Here is a 23,030-nt window from a genome sequence, read left to right on the forward strand (position 1 = left end):
TCATCCTGTATTATCACATGGATCCTAAATCCAATGACAGGTGTCCTTATAAGAGAAAGGCCAGGGAGACTTGAGACACTCAGACATGCAGAGAACGCCACCTGAAGATAAAGGGAGAGATTAGAGACATGAAAGCACAAGCTAAGGGACATCTGGAGCCACCAGAAGCTGGAAAATGCAAGACTCTCCCCTAGGGAGGAGGGTGCGTGGCCCTGCCAACGTCTCAACTTCAGACTTCTAGTCTCCAGAGCCGTGAGAGAATAAATTTCTGTTGTTTTAAGCCATTAAAAGCATGGTGATTTGTTACGAAAGCCCTAGGAAACTCATATACTACCCAATGGATAGCATTTTGAGATTTAACTTACATTCTTTCTAACGGCCAGAACTGACTGGTTTAAATGTGACTGCAAGCTAATTTTTGGAGAACCATATTTACAAGCCAAGGGTTTCTCATGAGACAAACGACTCCCTCAACCACTGGTAATGCTTATTTTAGACAGAAGAAAGGTACACTTGGTATAAGTATCATAACCGCTCTGAAGAGAACCTCTTCTCTCAAAGAGTTGACGAATTTTAGGCAGCAAATTCGTAAACATTAGGAGTCTCAAAGTATACAATGGCATTAAAATCTGTCTTGAGAAGTTTCAATGTGAGCCGAAGACAGAAGTAAAATCATATTAACCAAGCCCTTAGGACTCTTGGAAAGTGATACAAACTAAACTCCAATTAGCTTAAGACAAAACAAAAGTTTTAAAATCTTTCATAACTGAAAAGCACAAGGTGAAAAAAACAGATTCAAGCACAAACAAACCAAGGTATTTAAAGTGTGCCATCAGAATTCTAAGGTGCCAATTCCTAGTTACAATGGCCTCTGAGGGGCCTCATTCTTGGACAGACTCCACATGGTGACAAGACAGCTGCAGACAGCCTGCAGTTGACATATGTCACTCTTTAAGAGCAAAGAAAAGAAACTGGCCCTGTTTCTCTCAGGGCACACTGCAATGTTGTTAAAGGTCACTAAGTAGGTACCCTTGGGTCATTTACAGAACCCTGGACCAAGGGGATGTTGTACCCTGGTTAGGCTTCCTGGGCCACCTGCCAATGTTTCATACAAGAACAAGAAGCATGTGTTTTAGTTTCCTGTAGCTGATGTAATAAATTGCCATAATCTCGGTGTCTGAAATCAATATAACTTTATTCCCCAACAGTTTTGGAGGGCAGAAGTCAGAAATCAGTATCACTGGGCCAAACTCAAGCTTTTAGCAGAGCCACACTCCCTCGGGAAGCTCTAGGGAGAATCCACTCCTTGCCACTTCCAGCCTCCGGTGGCTGCCAAGCATTCCTCAGCTGTGGCCACATCACTTCAATCTTTAAAATAGTCTCTTTTAATCTCTCTCCACTCCACCCTCACTGGCTTTCTCCTCCATATGTGTGTAACTCCCTTCTGCCTCTCTCTTGTAAGGACACTGGTGATTGCCTTTAGGGGCCACCCACATAACCCAAATTATTTCCCGATTTCGAGATCCTTAATTGAAATACATCTTTGTCATAAAAGGCCATTCACAGGTTCCAGGGATTAGTACACAGATAACTTTTTGAAGGGCCATTTTTTAGTCTACGACACTGTGTCACTGGTAATACTGCCAAAATCCCAGGGAGTAGGGTCCTGGCAGTCCCAGAAGGAAAATAAGCAAGACAGTGACAGACACCCCTTAGGCTAAAGCGTGCACTCTCAGTTGACCCTCAGTTGACAAGGAAGTCATTACAGATTTGAACCACCCCATAAGCCAAACTCAGTCTCTCACGTGCTCTACCTTGGCAGTGGGGCTAAGCAACAGACAGCGACGGAAATCCCATGTTTCATTCCATGCTCATTTTCACAATTGCATGTACTACGCAATGATGAGCAAGGAGTGATTTCAGAGCAGAGCACCAAAGTGGCCGTGATATCTGTATTAGACACATTTAGACAAAGCCAGGTCTTTAGAATCTGTCTCAGAACCAGCTGCTGTAAAATTCACGTGCTGGCGTAGCAGAAACGTGTGTCAATGGCAAGAAAGAATATGCACATCATTCGTTCAGCACTTTTTCCTGATTACTACTGGGCTGCAGGCGCGAGGAAGAGAAGGGGACTCCAAAATAAACTCTACTTAGGACGCAGAAACAGGTTTTAAAACCAGGTTTTCACATTTTGCTTGTTTTTCTTATGATTCTATTTAAATGTATTGGCCTTTGCTGATAATATAAATAATGCAAATTTAAGGCAGAAAATTTGGGAAATTAAAGTATAAAAAGGAAAATCCAAACCAGTCACCACATTGAGATGACCACTGGCTAATTTACTTATTCCAAATAGTAAATTGAACTTAAACATAAAAAAGAAAAAGACTTGGGGTCAAATTGAAAGAATGCCTCAACTTCACATTTCTCCACCATACATGTCAACTCCTGGCAAGTTCCTACAAGGTGCCACCAAGTTTAAAAAAAAAAAAAAGCTTTAAACATGTAGAGAACTAGGTCATTAAGGCTGTTGTTTCTTAACCACATGTTTCTTTATAGCACATAATTATGTTTCCCGGTAGTAAAAATTAGATCAACTCTTTAGTAAGAATCAGAAGAAACAAAAACATTTCTTGAAAACTACAAAGTTTAACAAATCCTACATAAAATATTGTAAAAAGAACAAATTTTGAAATTTAAGCATTCTTTTTGCATGATTCTCAAAGACATACCCATGTCTTTTGTGTGAGCATTTCTCACACAAAATATCCCATTTATAAGAGACAAATCACTTGCTAGGGAAAAATAAAATAGACATAATAAAAAATTGATTGTATCATGAACTATAATAAAGCCTAAGAAATTATATACAAATAAAAACGTGGTCTTTACATTCCACCCAAATTTGTTGTTTTCATTTCTGATCCTCAGTCAATTGCTCAAAATCATCCCATTTGTTCCACATTTGGAGCACAATTTTCTTGTATACCTACTTTCTCTTGTATAATTATTTATCTTTGTTTTCCCATAGAATTTCTAATTGCATTTGTTTTTCATTGATAAAAGTAATTTTCATATCATTAACCACTTTCTAGCTGTTAACTTTGTGATTTGTGTAAAAATAACTACTTGCTTCATAAAGCTGTTTTTATGGAACCGTCTAGCATCCTTCTTCATCACTTTTGATGAACTGTATATATGAGACATCACGTTTTTACTTTCTGTGAATTGCTCCTTGATCTCTGTCCTGTTCTTTCCATATATTCGTGCTTTATGGATATAATATCACCTTTATAATATTTTTTAACTAAGGTTAAATGTGTACTCCATTTATAAAAAAATATATAGGACGTAAAACAAAAGAATAAAGTAAGCTCTCTATATTGGATACTGTTTGTTCAAAGTAACAACTTTCAACTCTTTGACTGGTTTATTTTGGTATTTTTCTCCGAATCTCTAAATAATAAGGCTTTACTGCTTTTTTCTCCCCATTAGAAATCTTACTTACTGGATCCTTTTTAGCCTACCCCTCTCCCCCATTAACACATTCCCCTTTCCCCATTTTCTCAATACTGACCTCACAATTCTGCTTGGATGTGCAGTGTTTACATATTTATAACTATGCAAATACTATTCACAGATGGACCATGAAATAAGATCTGACTATATTTTGTTTCACAAAATAATTTTGTCCTTCCTTAATAACTGCCTCTTGTTTGTTTCTTTTTCTATAATTTGTCCCCAAATGCCCAACTATAAGTCTTCATTTTCTCTAAATAGATTCAAACTTCCCATTAACATGATCTTCCTGAAGAGCTACCTTCTGCAACAGTGTTATCTACTGTGACCTGGACTGGCTGCTTCCCGAGCCCGCTACACAACGATTCCACAATTACCTCCTTTGCCCTCATCCAGGGCACACTGTTCCCCTTTTCTCTTGGTTGGAGCCTCTATTTTCTGAGCCTAGTGTATTATTGACACACAATTTGCATATTTCCCCACATTTTCCATCTCTTAGCCTTTATTCAACTTCCTGGGAGATTTTATCAAATTTATTTTCTAATTTTCCATTGGCATTGTCATTTTTACAATCATGTATTTTTAAAATAATCTATATAGCCTTTTTTAAAAAATAAACTTTTTTTTAAAAGTTTTTTAAAAAATAAACTGAACTTTATTTTTTCCTTATTTCACAGAGGCAATACCTTCTCTTATTCCCAAAGACATTAATGAGAACTTCTTTTTTTTTTTTTAAAGATGACCGGTAAGGGGATCCTAACCCTTGACTTGGTGTTGTCAGCACCACGCTCAGGCAGTGAGCGAACCGGCCATCCCTATATGGGATCTGAACCCGGGGCCTTGGTGTTATCAGCACCGCACTCTCCTGAGTGAGCCACGGGCCGGCCCAATGAGAACTTCTTATTTCGATTTCTTCCAAGTTTCTTCTTGTTCAACTGGGTTCACTCTCTGTGTTTCACAGTGGTAACTGTAAGAACATTTGAGCTAGGCACAACAATTGCTCTGTACACTACTAGTTGTCAATCCTGTTGCTCTGGATGTGATTTTCGTACTGGAGTGACTAGCAACATCAACATCCTTAAGATTCTAGTTGTCGGCTGGTTAGATACCAACAAAGTGTACTCCAAAGCCCATCTAAAATATATGTGAGCACAGGTGCTACACGGGGGAGAGGGGCTGGGGTCTCAACGTTCACTACGTAGACAAACAATTTCCTTGTTTGTTTTTTAATAGGAGTTCTCAAGCTATTTCCAAGTGCCTTAGTTTAATGCATCTGAAAGTTTGTCACTTTCCAAAATTAAGCCTCTGTCTTCTTTCAGCATGACACACAAGAGTTGTGCTGAGGTACAAAGTGAGAAAGATTTGGGGATCTCATTGCTTCTCCCATTGCCTCTGATGCTGGTCCTGTGGTTTCTCTTGAAAAATCAGCTGTTAATCTTATTTTTGTTGCCCTGAAGGTTATGTGTCTTTTATCCACACTCTGGCTTACTTTTAAGTTTCTTCTCTTGGTCACTGGTTTTCAGCAGTTTGACTATAACATGCCTAGGTGTGGTTTCAGACTATTCATCATAGGTGAGGTTTGCTCAACTTCTCTTCCATCATTTTGGAAAAGTCTCAGCAACAATTACTATCAATCTAGCTTCACCTTGCTCTCTCCCTGTCTTCTTCTTTTGAGACTCTAATTCTTTGTGAGTTAGAGGCTTGAAAATATTCCATGTGTCTCTTATTCTTTTATCTTTGTTCTCCCCAATTCCTCTCTGTATATCAGGTTGGATATTTTCCACTAACCTGTCTTCCAGTTCACTAATCCAGCGTCCTACTATACCTAATGTGCTGTTAAGATCATTCACTTACTTCCAGGTTTCACATATCATTTGCTTTTTAAAATTTTTTAAATGTACATTTGCTGCTTTTTTTTTTAATTTTAATTTTCTAGTAAAATTATCCATTTTTTAATCAACTCTATCCCATTTCCTATATGATTTTTGATACATTAATCTTAGTTATTTAAAGTCATTTTCTACTAACTTTGCCAACTGGATCATCTATGGGTTTAGTTCTATTGCTTATTTTTACCTAATTTATCTGTCACAAGGTCCTGCCTTTTCTCAGGTCAAGAATATTTTACTGCATATTGGCAATCATAGATAAAGAATTCTAGAGACTACAAATTATGCTACTTATACCACAGAGTCTTCCCTCAAAGAGAGTTGGGTTTTTCTCCCTCTGTTAAGAAGAGTAGGAATAGGCATGGGAGGAGTGAAAGTAGGGATTGGTCATCTCAATCAACTCAGGGATTGAGCTGAATCAGGGATGAGGTGTGGTCTGATGAGATTCAATATACTTCTGATTAACCCTGATTTCTAGGTGATAGCCTTCCAGGGTTTTCAATCAACAAACTGCTGGGCGTTTATCTCCTTAGTCCTATAAGAATGTGGGAGATTCATTCCACCCTGTTTTAGCTTAGAAATTTAGCTGCATGTCCCATACGATATTAAAGTTTGGCAAACACCTTCAGAAGATTAGTCATGTGCTTGAAGTGCATCAAGTTCTTGATTTGCAAATTACACCTCATTGTGACTGCCAAAATATCTGCAGTTCTTTTTGAGCAGCAGCCATCTACTGGAGGCTTATGTTCTAGGTAAACCCAAAATAGTTGTATCTTCTCTCCTATTTTATTTGTTCTGTGGGCTTTTATGACTTTTAAAATTTTTATTCTGTCCTCAAAATGGTATATCAGGCAAGAGCCGAGTTAATCATAAGTGTTCAACCTTCTTTCTTTTACAGAATACCTACAACATTTTTCTGATTCTAATTCAATACAATATTTTTCATTTCCTTAATGTCATGATATATTTCTGGACTATTACTCTTTCAACTGTTCTATCTTTTAACACCAAATTTTGGTTTCTGATTTTCTCTGTTCTTGTGTCTTTCCAAATTTCCAAAGAAGAGATGCTTTCTATCCTTTAATAAGTCTTCAAACTTGGGGTACATGTATGATTCCCTTTCTTGTGTCTATAGTGATTTTCCTGTTATTAACTTTATTGTTATTCAAATGATTTGTTTTGATGAATGGAAGATCACCATGTGGGTTCTTTCCACCTTCTCGAACCAACTTTAAAGTTGCTTTTGATGTCAAAGCTCTTTATTAAATGATGATTGACAATTTTTAGGCAAAGAAATACATAAGATCTTTGGACTGCAAACATTAACATAATTCCATACATAGCCATTTACTTATGAAATAGACTACTCACAACAGAGAATCTCTGTGTGGGCCACTTGCCTCTGTGTGATGTACAATACATGTAAATAGAAATTGAGTAGCCCCCAAAATTGCAAATAGGGTTGAATTTCAAAAATTAAACTACATAATCAACCTATATAAAATTACTGCAGGGATCATGTGGTATCATTTGAGAAAGGCTGAATAGCCCCCAGGACAGCAAGAATTGATGTGAACAGATTAAACATTGTATTCTAATGAAGAAATAATATACAAACTGTTAAAGGTTAGCTATGACAGCACAAAAAAGGAGTGTTTGACACATATCAGTTAAACAAGGGCAGCATCCACTGCAGCTCTGTCCACAGTTACTCTACCTGACACCGTAACAGTCATAAATAAATTCAGGATGACAAATGACTCACATGCTAGAGTCACCTAGTCAAGAGTTTCAGTCCATTCACGCCAGAGAATGGTGAGCCAGTGTGACTCATGTTTCTTCATTGACATTTCTCCCTTGCTTTTCATTTTTACTTGGCCTCTAGGTAATTGGTAGACTTCAGCTTCCAGAACACATCATCCCTTATGCAAACAAGAAATCTATTACTTAAATTTGAAACAAAGAGTTTTCCTGGTATGTCCGCTTATCTATTTGTGTCAGCATTTTGGGATGGGCACACAGGTAAGGAAAATAAAAGCAGAGCAGAGAATTCTGAGCATGCCCATCATTCAGCAGTTATGTCAGGTACTGGGGACATTTCTGAATAGAAGTGGAAATGCATTTTAGATAAATGAAATAAACCCCTCCATTTATCTGGCAACCCGTGATTGTCAGACAGTGTTTGCTATTGGTTTATGGAAATTTCCTGACCTCATTTCATAAAACTAAATGATACACATGACTAAGAAAAATATTCATGCATTTTCAATTTAATTTTTTGAGGCTGCAAGTGAAGCAGAAATTAAGAAATGGATAAAGATGTTTATTAGAAACTAAGGGATGTACAACACAGCAGAATTCATTCGATAATAAAGTATGTATTACATTTTTTTTTGAAGACATAGAAACACAACACTTCCTTGGTGGTGGAGACCAGTATCTGTGCAGTCAGTCTAGAACCTCAGGACAAGCCTAAGTAAGACACCTAAAATACCAAGTAATACTAGTGGGCACTACTGGCGCCGTACCCAGCTCTCCTTACAGAACAGAGCGCTCTCTTCCTGGTGGCTCGGTGTTTGCTGATACCAGCTCACAGCTGCCCCCTTCTCTGGAGAATTGCTCTTGGTAGATAAGAGCCACCTCACCAAGAGGTTATGTCTCTACATCCCTCAAACTGGGCAGCCCATAGCTAATGCATGAAGAACAAGGTCGAATTGGCTATAAATCGCTACCCACCTTGCCTCAAAAGGGATCAGTTGTGGTTCTATTCACACTCCAAAATCAGCCTGTGGGACCAGGCTGAGGCTTTGCTCCAGCCAAGGGCACATCCTTGCCTAATTCCTTTCTCTGCTATACCCTTCACTGCCTACCTTCTGAGAACGTGCCTTAACTAAATGACAGGCTCATGAATCACTGTCTGAGACTGTGTCTCCAGGGAGCCTTAGCTAAAACCCATATATAAATCACAATTGCAAATTAAAAGTTATAGTCACTATAAGCCAGGCATCAACAATGGATGGTATGACAGCCAATACAAATGAGTACAGTAAAGGAGCATATTGGTTAGTGATTAAGCAATCATTGTCCTCTGGACCCACACACCCAGGTCCAAATCCTACTCTACCATATTCCAGTTGGGCGATCTCAGGTAAACCACAAACTCTCCAAGCCTCAACTCCTTCTTTATAAAACATTGAAAATAATACCTACACCTCAGTGCTGCTGGAGAACTAAATGAAGTGATGTCACAGAGAGCTGAGAGCAAGAGTAAGTACTGCCTGCTATTATTATTGTTGATGTCATTACTATTTCATGACAAATTAGGCCATTAAAGTTACATCAAAAAAGCATAATGCCAAGTCTTGAATTAGCAGGGAAAGTCTTCCATAAAGAAGCAGGAATCCAGGCATCATTTAAGCAGTGACAGAAGAAAGTGTAAGCAGAAGGACGGTGCACATTAAAATTTTAATGCCAACTGGGACCTCAGAGGTAATCTAGTCTACTCTTCTTCCTGACTCTCCTCTCCAAAATGCACCGTGGAGAAAATTGAGGTCCAGAGAGGTTAAATGTTTGTTCAATGTATCCTGCTTGTTATTTACAGAAGTGTTAGAAGTATGAATAAATCTGTTTGTGTGTAGTAGAAAATTAGAGTGGTGGGGGAGGAGAGGAGAACAGGGAACAGTTAAGGGCATCCCTTGGGGCTAGGCTTGTTTTTTCCAGCACTGTCCAGGAGAAAATGCTAATGCCAAATGTAATGTCTGAATGCTTGGCTTTTCTGCCTCTTCCTGGGTATGCAGACAAACTATATTTCTCCCAGCCGCCCTTGCAGTTGGCTGAGAACATGTGACTGATTTATAGCCAGTAGAATTTGGACAAAAGAGATGTGTCTTTTCCTGGCATGGCTCACATAGATCTCCTCTCCATGATCCTCCACTCAATCGATCTTTCTTCCATGTTGCCCCTGGAGATGTGGGTTGAAGATGAGGATACCCTAAAATAGAACATCCTGGGTTTCTGAGTGGCAGCATGGAACAGAGCCCCCACAGACTCTGCACCAATCTGTCATGCAAGGGAGAAACTGGTCTTCCATGTCTGTTAAGCCACTGGGAGTACAGGATTGTTGAATGGCAGTTAATTCAATTTGGCTAACACTCTTTGAAACTAGTAAAATCTCAGTCCTCATCTCTATAAAATATAGATAAGCAACTATAAATCCTCCAGGAAATTATGAGAAAAGAGGAGTAAATACGTTTGAATAAATAAAGCAGCTTTTGACATGGAATTTTCATAAAGGGCATGGATGTAAGAGCCCAGAATCTGAGGAAGAATGGTTACACTATCTTAGGTTCCCAACCCATGTGTCAGAGTCTATTGGGGACCATGTAATTATTGCGCAGGGTATCCAAATAAACACATCAACCACACATTGTCTGATAAACTAAAAAATTAAAAATTAAGAAAACACACTGCATCGTGTTGTGTTCACCCACCCATTTAGGAAATATTCGTTGAGAATTTGCCATATACTAAATACCATAAGTGACAAACTTTTTCTTAAAGGGTCAGATAGTACATATTTTAGGATTTGTAAGCCAGAAGTTCTGTGTTGCAAGTGGTCACCTCTGCTGATTAGCAGCCCTAGAGAGTATTAAAAGATTGCATGTGCCTGTGTTCCAATAAAAGTTTACTAACTATGATCACAGACCACAATATGCAACTAAATGAGCATGTCTGTGTTCCAATAAAACATGAACTGTGATCCACATGCTTTGGTTTGCTGGCCCCTGAGAGGTTTTAATAAAAATAATCTTTAAGTTCCTTCCACTTTTACAACACTATGATTTTAAAAATGTATGATAATGAAAGGCAAAAAAGAAAGTTTAGAATCATAATTTTTGAGAGCCATAGGGGAGACCAGTCTCTCCTAATCTAATAAATATAAAACGTAATTTAAAAAATTAATCAATGTGGATACTTCATTGAAATAGTTATTCTAAATCATTAATATATCAGTCTTTAAATCACACAGAAGAATTCCAACAGAGGATAGTTATATCATAGTGTTATGACCCAATAGAGAGGGTATTATAAATTGACTCAATTTATTTTTAAATTTAATTTCATACTGATAAAAGGAAGTAATTTAAACTCAAGAAACCCAGCATCTTCTTTAGAAATGGCCACTAAGGATTCATACATTCATTTGGTTATATATACAGGTATATATATATAAAGAAATAGAGATAAACTCCCTAAACACATCAAAGATCTTAGAGATTCTCTCAAGGGCTTATAGATTCAATCAACCTCACAGACTAGTGGAAGTCAGTGATCACCTAACACAGGCTTTCTCAACCTCAGCCCTGGCACCATTCCGAGCCAGGTAACCCTCTGCTGAGCGGGGAGGGGCCGCCCCGTGCACTGTAGGATGTTTAGCGGCACCCCCAGTCGCTACCCACTAGATGCCGGTAGCAGCCTCCCCACCAGTTGTGACAACAATAAACATTCCCAGACATCGCCAAATGTCCCCAGGAGATAAAATTGGCCCCCGCTGAGAACAACTGGTTTAGAAATTGACTCAAGTTGAAACTCAATTCCCCAAACCCAGATACAAAGGAGAAGTTAACATCTATCTTAAATTTTGAGAGAATTCTCCACCAATATTGATCATGTAGTCAGAGATTTAACAGTTTTCAATTTGGAAATCACCTAGAGAGACAGGTGGCAAATCGGAATACAGATTTCAATTTTTCTGCTTATTCCAGCAATTGTGAGTGAGAACAGGCAGTGAATTCCTTTCCCTTAGTAATAAAACAATATAAAATTGGATTTTTGAGATATTTCCCAAAAGAACATTACGAAGATAGCAGGGTTCCATGAGCTGCAGCCCCTTGGTGATCTTCGGACTCTGTTCAATGAGAGCCTATGGTGGCCACCTGTGGTGTGATCCCCGCATGGGCAAATGTTGTGAATTAGTCTTGAAGCCAGCTGCATTTTATATTTTTCAAAAAGCTCTATTCTCGTGAAATATCCACCATGATCAAGGCAAGAAGAAAAGTGGTGGTGAAGATTTGAATCTGTCATTCTGACATGAACTAGGAGAGCTGCTCAGTGGTAAACGATTACTACACCTGAAAAAGACTGGTCCTCTACAGGCAATGGCTAAATTTCAGCACGCGGTGATCCGTGAGGAACTTCAGCACAGCTTGAGTGGAAAAGCGCCTTATTGCATTAATGTTTGATTCTCTAGTCACTGATGAAAAACAGGTTTATTTCCTTAAATTAAAAGCAACTCTTGGTCTTTCACTTTAATATATAAAGATATGACTGTTTGAAAACCACAGGAAATATCCAAATACAGCCGTTTTACTTCATGGAATATTTACATGTGAATATTCTTGTGGCAATGCCAAGAGATGACCTCAAACAGATAATGTTCTCACGAGGTAACAGTACTTGTATTACAACCCCTGCTCAAATCTTTACTGCATGAGCAACTGCACTGCTGATGTCTCCAGTTTACTATGGAGACAAGATTCTCCTGGGCAAAAGGGAAGAGCCCTGTGGTTTAGAGTTCTGTTGACTCCAGTTCCAGACTGTTTCCTGAATCAGTTTTATCAGGCAATCTGATCTCACAGTGAGTTTTCTCATTCTGAAGCGATTCCCCAAATGTCCATTTTTCTAATAAGTGAATTTAAGCAGGGTTCTACAAACCTGAGCCACCATGCATGACACTGTTTTGATGGGCAGCATATGGTGGGACCTCCGTGACCTGAGTAAGGGGCAATGGAGAGGATGACGCAGGGGTGTCCACTGTGCTGCTCCTGCAGCCAGGAGGTGTGCTGTCTGCTCCACGCAAAGGGGCATATTGAGTGCCAGGATAGTGGACGGGGTCTGCTAGAATTCAGTGGGGTCTCAAAATTCTGGGATGATCACTAAATAGAAAGAAAGAAAGTAATATGTTCAACATCTGCTTTCTCATCTCTGATGCTAAACCAATGTCGAGGCAGGAGAAGAATTTGGGGGAGAAGAAAAAAAAATAGAACAGTATTAAGAAGACAGGTGATTGATATGTAAGGAATGAATGTATCAGATTCAGGAATTGCCTGGATCGTCCTAGAATCATCTCTGGGGTGTACGTATGCATGTATGTGTGTTTTAAGAGGCTTCTATCGGCAAGCATTTTCTTTTTGACCTAGTCTGTGGGTTGTGTTACTTTCCTTCTGTTGAATTTTGGGACAAAAATATGGAGTTTACCCCCCATTCCATTAATGTTAAGTTAAAAACGATTAAGAGAAAGTGGACCTATTATTAAATATGAAGGGATTAAAAGTTTTACAGGCATTAAGTTTTAACTCTACCACCTACCAGGTAAACTAATCTAATAATCTATTCTAATCTAATACTGAGGATAGGGAAAAATAAAACACTCCTCACAACACACAGAGTGCATGTGAACAGGAGGCAATCAGTGCTAGCAAAAAATAAAGGCTATGATGCTGTGAAATGCCTCAGAGGGATATCAGCCAGCAAGCTCGGTATGGGTGACGTACAGGTGACACCTTAAGTGAGACTCCAGGAGCAGCCGTTCTTTTCTCGATTAAGAAGAAGATGGGTAAAGGAGATCAACAGAGAACAGCAAGAGCAAGTGCTAAGAGGTGGGAAATACTCGTCTAGGGTTTGGGAAACTGTAAGCAGCTTGACACTACCAGGCAAGTTGGGGAGCGTCCCAAGGTGATGAGGAGAGACAAGTAATGCCAGCTGCCGCCTGGAGGGGACCCCGTGTCTGGAGGAGGGGGTGAGATCAGGGAAGCCCTGCCCAGTGGTAAATCAAGGCTACTGCTGAGCCAGGCTCTACGCTCACTCTCTCCACTTTTGTTCAACGTGGTGATCCTCCTTATCTCAGTTTTCTCATTTTTCCACATTTAAACAACACTGTTCTATCTTTGGAGGGAAAGGACAGGAGAAAATGAATAGCCTGAGATATATAAATCAATCCAAATGACTCTGGGTAGAAAATGATATTTCTGTAAAATAACTGCAGGCATACAAGTCACAAAGCTCAGTTACTCATTATCTACAACTTCACAGTCCAATAGGGCAGCACCGGCCACAGTGAACACTTGAATTCTGATGCATGTGAATGGAAATGTGCTGGCAGTGTAAAATACACTCTGCAGTTTGAGACGTCGTACTGAAAAAGGAATGTAGCCTATCATTAATGTCTTGTAATGGTTGCGTGTTGAAATGGTAATATTTTGGGTATAATAATGTAAGTAAAATGTATTATTAAACATAATTTCCCCCATTTCTCTGTACTTTTTTCCATGTGACTACCAGATAATCTTAAAGGACCTGTGTGGCTCCTATTATGCGTCTGTTGGACAGCACTGTGGATAGCACCAGCACAGTCCTTTGTTTGCCAGTGCTCTTATTCCTGTTACCCTGGGAAATATTTATTTAAATTAAAATAAAATATTCATAGAAATCAACGAGACCTCTTTCCTCTAGACATGTAATAAAAACAAAAGTATGTAAGGAAGAATTGCCAGCTTTATCTCTCTCCATGCTAAATAAACAGTAGGCCGCAGTAGGCTACAGAAACACACACAACCACAGGTTGTAAAAAAGGAGAGACACACTGCTGCTTGGCACCAGTGGTACAGTGATGTTTGACACGTGTTATCAGTGCTGTGCTTTCACAGCCACCAGAAGAAAGTTGCTGCCTTCCTACTTGCCCTACTTCAGCAGACTCTGCTCTCACCAGGTCACGATGCTGATGGGTTTTCCATACTACAGTAAGAGCACTTCAAGTCCATCAAAAGCCTACACCTGATTTCCACCAAAGACAGGTCACGACAACAGGAAGCAATGATGGGAAAAAATGCAATTTGTGTCCTTGACCTCAGGACAATATCATACACATGTGTTAAGAGCAAACACATCTCCCAATTTTTTGCATGTATTTATTTTGATAAAATGTCAAGAAAAGTTGCAAAAATATCACAATAAACTCTCATAAACCTTTCACCTAGATTTCCCTTGTTAACATTTTATCATATTTGCTTTATTATTTTTTCTCTCTGCACATGTATGTAACTTCTGTATATGTATACAAGGGTACTTTAAAAAGGTCATGAAAAAATGGAATTAAAAGTAATACTAATATTTCCATGAACTTTTTAAAGACCTCTCATACATATATGCATATATACAGTAATTTTTTAAATCATTTGAGAATAAGTTGCAGAAATGATACCCTTTGCCCCAATATATTTCAGTTGGTTTTTCCAAAGAACAAGGACATTCTACTACATAATCAAATTAGTCATCAAAATCAAGAAATTAATATTAATACATTTCTACTATCTTACCTACAGACGTTCAAATTTTTCCAGTTGTCCCCAATAATGACATTTATAGCAAGATGAATGATTTTTCTGTTCTAAGATTCATTTTGGACCAAGTCTTGCATTTGATTGTCATGTCCCTTTGTTCTCCTTTATGATGGAATAACTCATTCTTTTTTGTACCTTTGTGATATTTGAAGAGTAGAGGCCAGTTTTTTGTAAAATGTCCCTCAGTTTTGGTTTATCTGATGGTCACGAGGAGATCAATTATAATTTGGGGCTGGAAAGTCATGGAAACCTTGCTGTGTCTTTCTCAGTGCATCAAATCACTGGACCCTTTGTCCCATTAAAGGTGAAGTTGCCTTTGACTACTTGGTTATTTGCCAGGTTTTTTACTATCAAGTTGCAGGTTTTCCTCTTGCAATTAGTAAGGATTATACAGGTAAATACTTCAAGACTATATAAATATCGCAGTTGTCATGCAATTCTGACCCATAAATTTTAGCACTCATTGGCTCTTACCTAAATCAATTTTCCATGTGATGGTTGCCAAATCATAATTTTCTAATTAAATCATTCCTTCAGTATTTATTAGTTGGCATTTTACTGTAAGAAAGAACAGTCCCTTCTGCCCCATTTGTTTATTCATTGGTTTATTTTTTGTTAGTACAGACTCATGGATTCTTATTTTATTCAATGTTTGACAATCCTCTACAATCATTTTTTATTTTGGCAATCAGATTGCCCCAGGTTTCTTCAGTGAGCCCACTTCAAGCTGGCTCCTAGGTCCTTTGGACACATCCTCATCATTCTTTGAATATTTCCTTAATTTATGAAAAAACAAGATGCTCCAGTCTGATCTGGGATTTCCCCCTTCCCAGCCCTGAATCAGCCACTTCACCAATAAACCCTGGTTCCTCTTATTGGAGAATTATATTTAGAAGCCAATTAGTGTGTGTTAAGTGTGCCCACTGCTACTGGGATGACAATGCTTCTAGACCCGCTCAGCTGACAGACCTAGGAAAGTAGGAAATAAATGAATGTGTATATGTAAATATATGTTTGCGCACACACATCTCTATGCAGCCCACTGGTTAACACATACAACATGCCAGATAGAGTATTATACTATGAAAATCAAAATGAGCATACTATGTGGTTCCTATCTATTAAAAGATCAATTTTTTTGTAAAAGACTATTTAAAATAATATTTTATTAAATTGCTTATTATTCTATTAAAAATAAAAATTGTATATACCTATGGTATACAACATGATGCTTTTATATATGTATACACTAGGGAATGGCTAAATTATGCTAATTAACATATGTATTACCTCAAATACTTATTTTTTGTACTGAAAACAGAATACAATACATTGTTATTAATCACAGTCACCATGTTGTACAATGTATCTCTTGCATTTATTCTCCTAATTGGAATTTTGTATCCTTTCATCAATATCTTCCCAGTCTCCTATCCCACAAGCCCATGATAACCACTGTTCTTCTGTTTAATTCTGTGAGATCAACTTTTTTAGATTCCACACATGAGTGAAATCATGTGGTATTTGTCTTTCTGTGCCTGGGTTATTTCATATAACATATGTCCTCAAATCATTGATCATTCTGATTTCTTATTAATAAATCCATAACTTGAGCACCCAATTAGTGCATTTAAAGACTTCAGTTACACAGTAAATTGCAGTGGAAAGACAATTCATTGCCAATTGTGATGAAACTATTATGATAGCAATTTATTATTTATTATTATCGATTCCTATGTGCTGTCTCTTTTACATATCATGATTGATTTTCAGCTGACAGTATGGGCTTGGTAGTGACTTGTGGCCATGTCATAGAACAGGAAACCAACAATGAGTAGGCACGATGCAGCTAGATCACAAATCCAGGTCCGTCAGGCTTCAAAGCCCTTGCTTTTCACCAATACTAGCTTTGATTGTGGAACTGGCTTATTTTAAGACCCTGGTGAATAAAAGATAAATTTAATATTAAAATCTAGCTCTTAAGTTTCCTGAATGTTCACAAGTACCAGCATTACAGGGAGGATGAAATGACATAGACTTTTCTTCTCCAGTCACTTCGAAGAGCTCTAGCACATGAGGATGATACGAAAATTGGTTGAAGAACTTTTCCCAAACTACTACAGCCCAAAGATTCTATCACAGTCCACAGGGAGTTCCAGAATCTTGTGAGGGAGATATTTGTGTCATTAACTCTTTCCTTCTCAAGGAGACCCTGATTATCAGGACCTTCTAAAAGACCAGAGGACAAAAGCAGGCTTTTGTGATTCAGATTTGCCACTAAAATAAATGCTCCACTCAAGCATAAAGATCTCAGGCTCATTTTCCAAGGTGTAGTAACAGGAGTAAGTAAAACTGCATTTTTACATATTATCACTTACCATTTGCTCTATGTGGCTTCTAATCCACCCATTCATATTTCTATTATAATAGATGATAAAGAAGAAACAAAGATGTTCTGCAAGAATATGCTGTCCAAATGCATCAAACTAAACAGTCAATGATCACTCTAACTGGGGTAAAGGGATGCTCCCAGACTTTGAGGGAATGTTCCCTGAATGGCCTATTAGCTGACAAAGAGTAAATGAGGATGATACCCGTGAAGCAAAGAGGGCCACACAGCAGGAAGAAAAGGCTAATTGGGAACTGAGGGAGGAGATGACTCATTTCAGATAGCACAGCCAAGAGTCCTGCAGCCTGACCCACCACGGAAAGGAAGCCCTGCTAGGCCTGAGGAATGCCCTGACATGCATCTGTCTTCACCCCTCAAACAGCGAGCTAATTGGGAGAGAGAATGAAAGCTTGAGAAAAATAAATTGCACCTACCTGGATAAGAGACAGATCCTCAAGCTGTAACCTGAAGAGGTAGTTTCTACAAAAGACAAAAAAAAAATAGTTTTATTTTTAATAGATCCAAAAAAGTTAGTTTCTACAAACTGCAAAGAAAAAAAAAAATCTTTGATGATGTTGGCTTCAAAAGCACCACCCTGCTAAGCATACGTGTAGCACGGTTTTCCCGGGACCTTAGAGCACGAAGGGGCGTTCAACATGTCCACGAACACACGTTTGAGATTGGCAGGAAAGTCTTCAAGTGAGGGACACGTGTGCGCGTGGTTGTGTGTGAGACTACGGTAAATATATGTTGCTAATTTGCTCTCTTGATCTACATGAAACAGACAAAAGGACGTGGTGACATTTGATTCTGAAACTGTTTAATTGAAGTAAAATGACAGGAAACTGTTCACGAGTCTCCTTTCCTACTCATCACCTGCATTCACCACGTTCTGTCATTAAGATTTTGAATTCAACTGATGGTCTGAGGACATTTGGATGGATTCAGTGGGCAGCAAATTCAGAAGTATGAACTTGTCAGGCTTCCCAAAGGCAACTGATGCCATCAAGGGTTTGGAGGAGGCAGCGCTGCCATCCAACTGCAAACCAGGAGATCAGAGAAAGAAAAGTATCAATTTTCCACCACGAGGGGGGAGAAGGTGAAATATGCAGTCGAGATGAGCAGGGCACAGGGGAAAGTAAAACAAATATTATTACATGAGGCTCTGCACTATACTGTCGTAGCTTTCAGAGACAACTGGGTGGCCTCCCTCTTGGCGTCGCTTTGGCCTCTGACTGAAGCGCGAGTGCCTCCCTGACATCCTGTCGATGAGAAGTGGCGTCAGGAGCAGCACTCCGTGGGGGAGAGAGGACAGTCAGCCGAGGGCAGACGACATCATCACCAAGAAGGTGGCGTGTGATGGAAGGCAGGCCCTCAGCCGCACACACGTGCAGCAGGGTCTCCAGGAAGCCAAGGGTATTGCTATAATGGGTCGGTTCAAGGTTGTTTCTACAGCACAGAGAGAAAACTTTTCCAACCCCAGTAGGAAACAAACATAGATAACTCTCACTATCATGGGAGGGTGGGGGAGGATTATGCCAGGAGCAGTGACAAGTGACAGCCAAGGCAGGCCAAGGACACAGCCTTGAGAGGACCAAGAAACACCCCTGTGAGTGTGGACAGAGACGGACAGGACAAAGCACCATGAAAGCTGACATTCAGTAGCATGTGTGCTCACACTGCAGGAGGACGAAACGGGACCAGGTTCACTTTTAGGGTGGTCTGAATCCCCGGCATTGCCCTTAAAATCTCAGGTCTCTCATAACACGCCCCTACCACAGAGGTAATGCCATCTTGTACTGAGTAAACGTTGCCTCCTCTAAAACACTGCAATAGTCTCTTCGCCACACTCTCTCTCTCCAATTTCACCTGATATACCACCAGAGAAGTTTCCAGAAGCACTGCTTGGCACCTGCCCCCTCCACCAAAAAGCCATTTGGGGAACACTCCCCTGTCTTTTATGACACTTGAGTCATAGGCCTCTGCAGAACCAGATTTAGGATGTGTTTGAGAAGTGGGAATGTCACGGGAGATTCTATTTTTACGTTTCGGGCACCATGCAGGGACAGGGCTTCCCACAGAAATACCACCTGAGGTTCAGGAACGTGGACTCAGTGCTCCTGGGGAAGCAGGCAGTCCAGCTGCCAAAGTAAGCACCACCAGCATTTCAAAGTAAGCTGGCTAGCATTTCAACATCTGCAAAGCTCTCACCTGATGGGACATAGAAAACAGCATGCCTCCTGAGGGAAATTAGAAATCTACACACACGCAGGTAAGACTTTCAGCTGAGGGGCTTTCCAGCAGCTCCCAAGGCAATTACTGTTACTGCTTATAATGCACCCATCACCTCCGTGAGCACAGCAGCTCCCTGACCTCACACCATTTCCACTTGGCTTTCTATCTGCAGGAGGCTGCCCCTGTAGTACAAGAGGTAGTATTATCTAGTGGTTAAGAATATTTATGCAAAAGCTAGAGCTCTGCCACCATACAACCTCACAAAGAAAGCTAAACCACTCCATGCCTGAGTCCTCTCCATGCGTAAAACAGACTAAAAATCATTCCTACCTTCTGTGGTTGCTGGGAGGCTTAAATCCAACAAAAACACTCAGAATGAACCTGACCCATTGTAAGCACTCAATTCATAGTAGCAACTTCGAGTTAGTTTAGGAAAAATATGAAAATGTCCAGACACATTGAAATTCACAACGTATTCTTCCCTTGCACAGGGAAAGGAAGAGCAGATCTGCCCTCCAGCAATCGCAGGTTACGGGCACAGCACGCACAGTTCTCCTTGCTTGATAACCTGTCGAGGGTGCTGTGGGTAGGAATGGTGTTGGTGCTAAGGGCTTTCAGAAAAGTAGACAACATTGTTTATCTGTCATTGGTTCTGGGAAACAGTCATCCCACTATTTTCCAAACCACTGGCTATTTTAAGAAAGACTTGTTTCTATAAATATTTCCAATAAAAGAAACAATTTATATCTTTAGTCAATGAATTACTAAGAGCTTTGGTAATATCCCAAGGCCATCTCTCTCTCTCTCTCTCTCTCTCTGTCTGTCTTTCTCTATCTCTCTTCACCCCCTACACACACACGCACACGTACATGTACACAGGCATGTTCATACTACAGCATCTGTCTCTGGGATCTTTCTTGAAAAGAAGCTGTCATACACAGAGAAAGAGTCCCATCAGGCCACTGAGGAAGGGGGACAGTCGCAGGGCGCTCTATACAGCTTCAGGCAGGAGAACTGGAGATAAAGGTTCCAAGCCATCTCTCCACTTGGGAAGGGGATCAGAAGAGGTATAGAGATACATCTCTGCAAGCCCTGGTTCCAGTGTTCAGGTGTTTTCCATTGGAGGAGATGCTGATGTAAGATGACAAATACTCTGCGCTCTCAGTCCTCATCTCCCCAGGCTCACTCTTCCGGCCATTATCTTTCTGCTTCTCAGGTCCCAACAGCCTGTAAAGTCATTCCTCCCCACCACAAACACTGCCAGTGGGTTTTAACACTCTACCCCTCCTTCTCCCTAGCACCCGAGAACTATGGTGCCCTCCACACCATCTCTTCAGTAATAACAAATTGATATGGTAGAGGTTTCAACAGGCCAAAAAGAACGGGCAGAGAGGAGGGACAGGCTCACTGGGAAAAGTGCCTCAGGCCTGATGAGACACCATCCCTCCCGCCGCCACCGCCAGCACCGTGCCCAACACCCCACTGCAGAGAAGCACCAAAACAGGATTTGAACGTTTCCCATGGTAGTGTTTTCTGGGTTACAAGATGCAAGCTGGTGACATTTTTAACCCATTCTTAATTTTTTTGATTAAAAAAAAAATGATACAATCCAAGAATTCTAAAGTTCAACTGTCATTTAAAGTATATAGCCCTCAAATTGTAAATGAGCAAATGTCTACAAATTGAAGTGTGACTTGTACAAGACAATACGGATTCAGGGAAAGTCTGAGGGTTCGACACTAAGGGCCCTCTCCCATCTTGGTGTCCCTCGTCCCATTGTGCCTCATAGCCTCACCAATTAGTCATCTAATGTCCCCTTCCTGATTTCACCGGCACAAAACACATGCACACACAGAGACATACACGGTAACAGTTCTTACAGTCAGATTATTCCATTCTTCCTTGTTAATTCACAGGGGCATTTAAAAATCATTTTGAGACAATTCAATTCTTTGTGCAGCTAATAACCAACTTTTTATTCTAGGCAATCAATTCTCACCCCTGGGCCTATGACCTGGCTGTGACGTTATATATCCCACGAAGAGAACAGGCAGATCCTGAAACTGCCAGCCCATCGTTAATTTAAAGGGTGGCCCAGTGTCTTCTTTTATGAAATCAGAGAGCTACAATATGTGAATGTGTTTAAATAACACAGATTCCTAAAAGACTATAACCAGTTTTAGACACTTCACTATGCCCGATAGGGTTGGATGAATATATGGCTATCTAACAAAAAGCTTTTTAACAGGACAAATTTCAATAAACTCCTGACAAGTGCTTTTCAAGTGTTCTTATTTTTTGCCACTAAATAATTTATTGCAAAATAATCTTAAATGAAACCTCAACATACAAAATAGATAAAATAATTCTTTACTACTTAAATGTATTTAATAACTACTTATGCATAATATTTATTTATTAACCATAAGTTCAGTTGGTAAAGTTTACTTGAAACTTTTGAAACTAGAGTTATCAGAACTATCTATAGTTTGCACAGCCTCAACATCTATATAATGTCTATTTTTAAGTCTGTTGATTGGTTACGTTTTTGTTGCTGTCTTTTAATTTGTTTGATTTTTAAGATACAGAGTTGGTAGGTACTTCTAAATATTTGTTTAATAAATGTCTATAGTCTAAACAAAACCAAATACCCAACTTAATGCCTTGCTTTCCTTTCCATATTAGAAATATGGAATATTACTATTTTAGTATTCCCTTCATCTACCATAATTTTCAACCACTTAAAAAACATTTTAAAAGATGAATCACAAGTGAAACGTCTGTGGGATTGCCTTAATCACCTTCCTGAAACCTAAGAACCTCATAAAACACAGTGTGGATTCTACAATTCTCAAACCCCTTTCCCCAGACTACTTTTGGTGTAGGAAAAACTTGAATCCAGCTGGCAACATGAGGGACCTGAAATCTCTCAAGACAGCTTGATCCATCACAGTACAGGTCAATGACCTACAAAGTTAAAGGTTAGAAAAAGAAAGAAAATCTTCTAAAGGGAATATAAAATTGATATTCCCAGATGCTGGGCCACTCACACACTAAAGTAAGATCTATGATCCCCTGCAAGTTGCTGCTCTCCAGGGCATTACAGAAGAGGCAACCACTTTATCTTGCAACTGTGAGAGCCCAGAGGAGGGAAAACAGTATACGAGAGGTTCACAAGAAAGGCCACCAACCTCTCCAACATGAAGGAAGAACTCTTCTGGCTCCCAGCCAACAGGAAATGCTAACCAAATGTTGCAAATAGGGTCAGTGTCTCTAACAGGGCAACGCTTTGAGCAACTCAAAGCATTTAAGTGGTCTCATTAATCTTTATAACACGATGAGATGTAAATAGGTGGTAATAAGGAATATTGCCATTCTTCAAGGAGAAAGGAGTGGTGCAAGAGGTTAGGAGATTGAATTCTTAGAGTGTATAGTTGTATACCATTGGGAAGCTACACCATGTTTCTGTTTTTCTCCTCTCATTATAGAAGTACAGAAGAGTTTACCGAGCTGTAAGGGTTCGGTTTTATGTCAATAGTAAATAGAAATATGAGTTTTTCTTCCCTTGGTATAGATCTACTTTTTTTGCAAATGTCTTGG

The 23,030-nt window shown here is 39.5% G+C and overlaps 1 protein-coding gene across 2 annotated transcripts in view; it reads right to left on the reverse strand.

Moving 5' to 3' along the window:
- Positions 1 to 23,030, reverse strand: part of SEMA5A (semaphorin 5A) — a 484,391-nt gene that overhangs the window by 239,616 nt on the left and 221,745 nt on the right. For both annotated transcript variants that reach the window (XM_063085994.1, XM_063085995.1), the window contains exon 5: positions 17,630 to 17,675. In XM_063085994.1, the coding sequence (XP_062942064.1) occupies positions 17,630 to 17,675 (46 nt within the window). The remainder of the gene's footprint in view (positions 1 to 17,629; positions 17,676 to 23,030) is intronic.

The sequence above is a fragment of the Cynocephalus volans genome, chromosome 2 (genome assembly GCF_027409185.1).
Source record: "Cynocephalus volans isolate mCynVol1 chromosome 2, mCynVol1.pri, whole genome shotgun sequence".
NCBI lineage: Eukaryota > Metazoa > Chordata > Mammalia > Dermoptera > Cynocephalidae > Cynocephalus > Cynocephalus volans.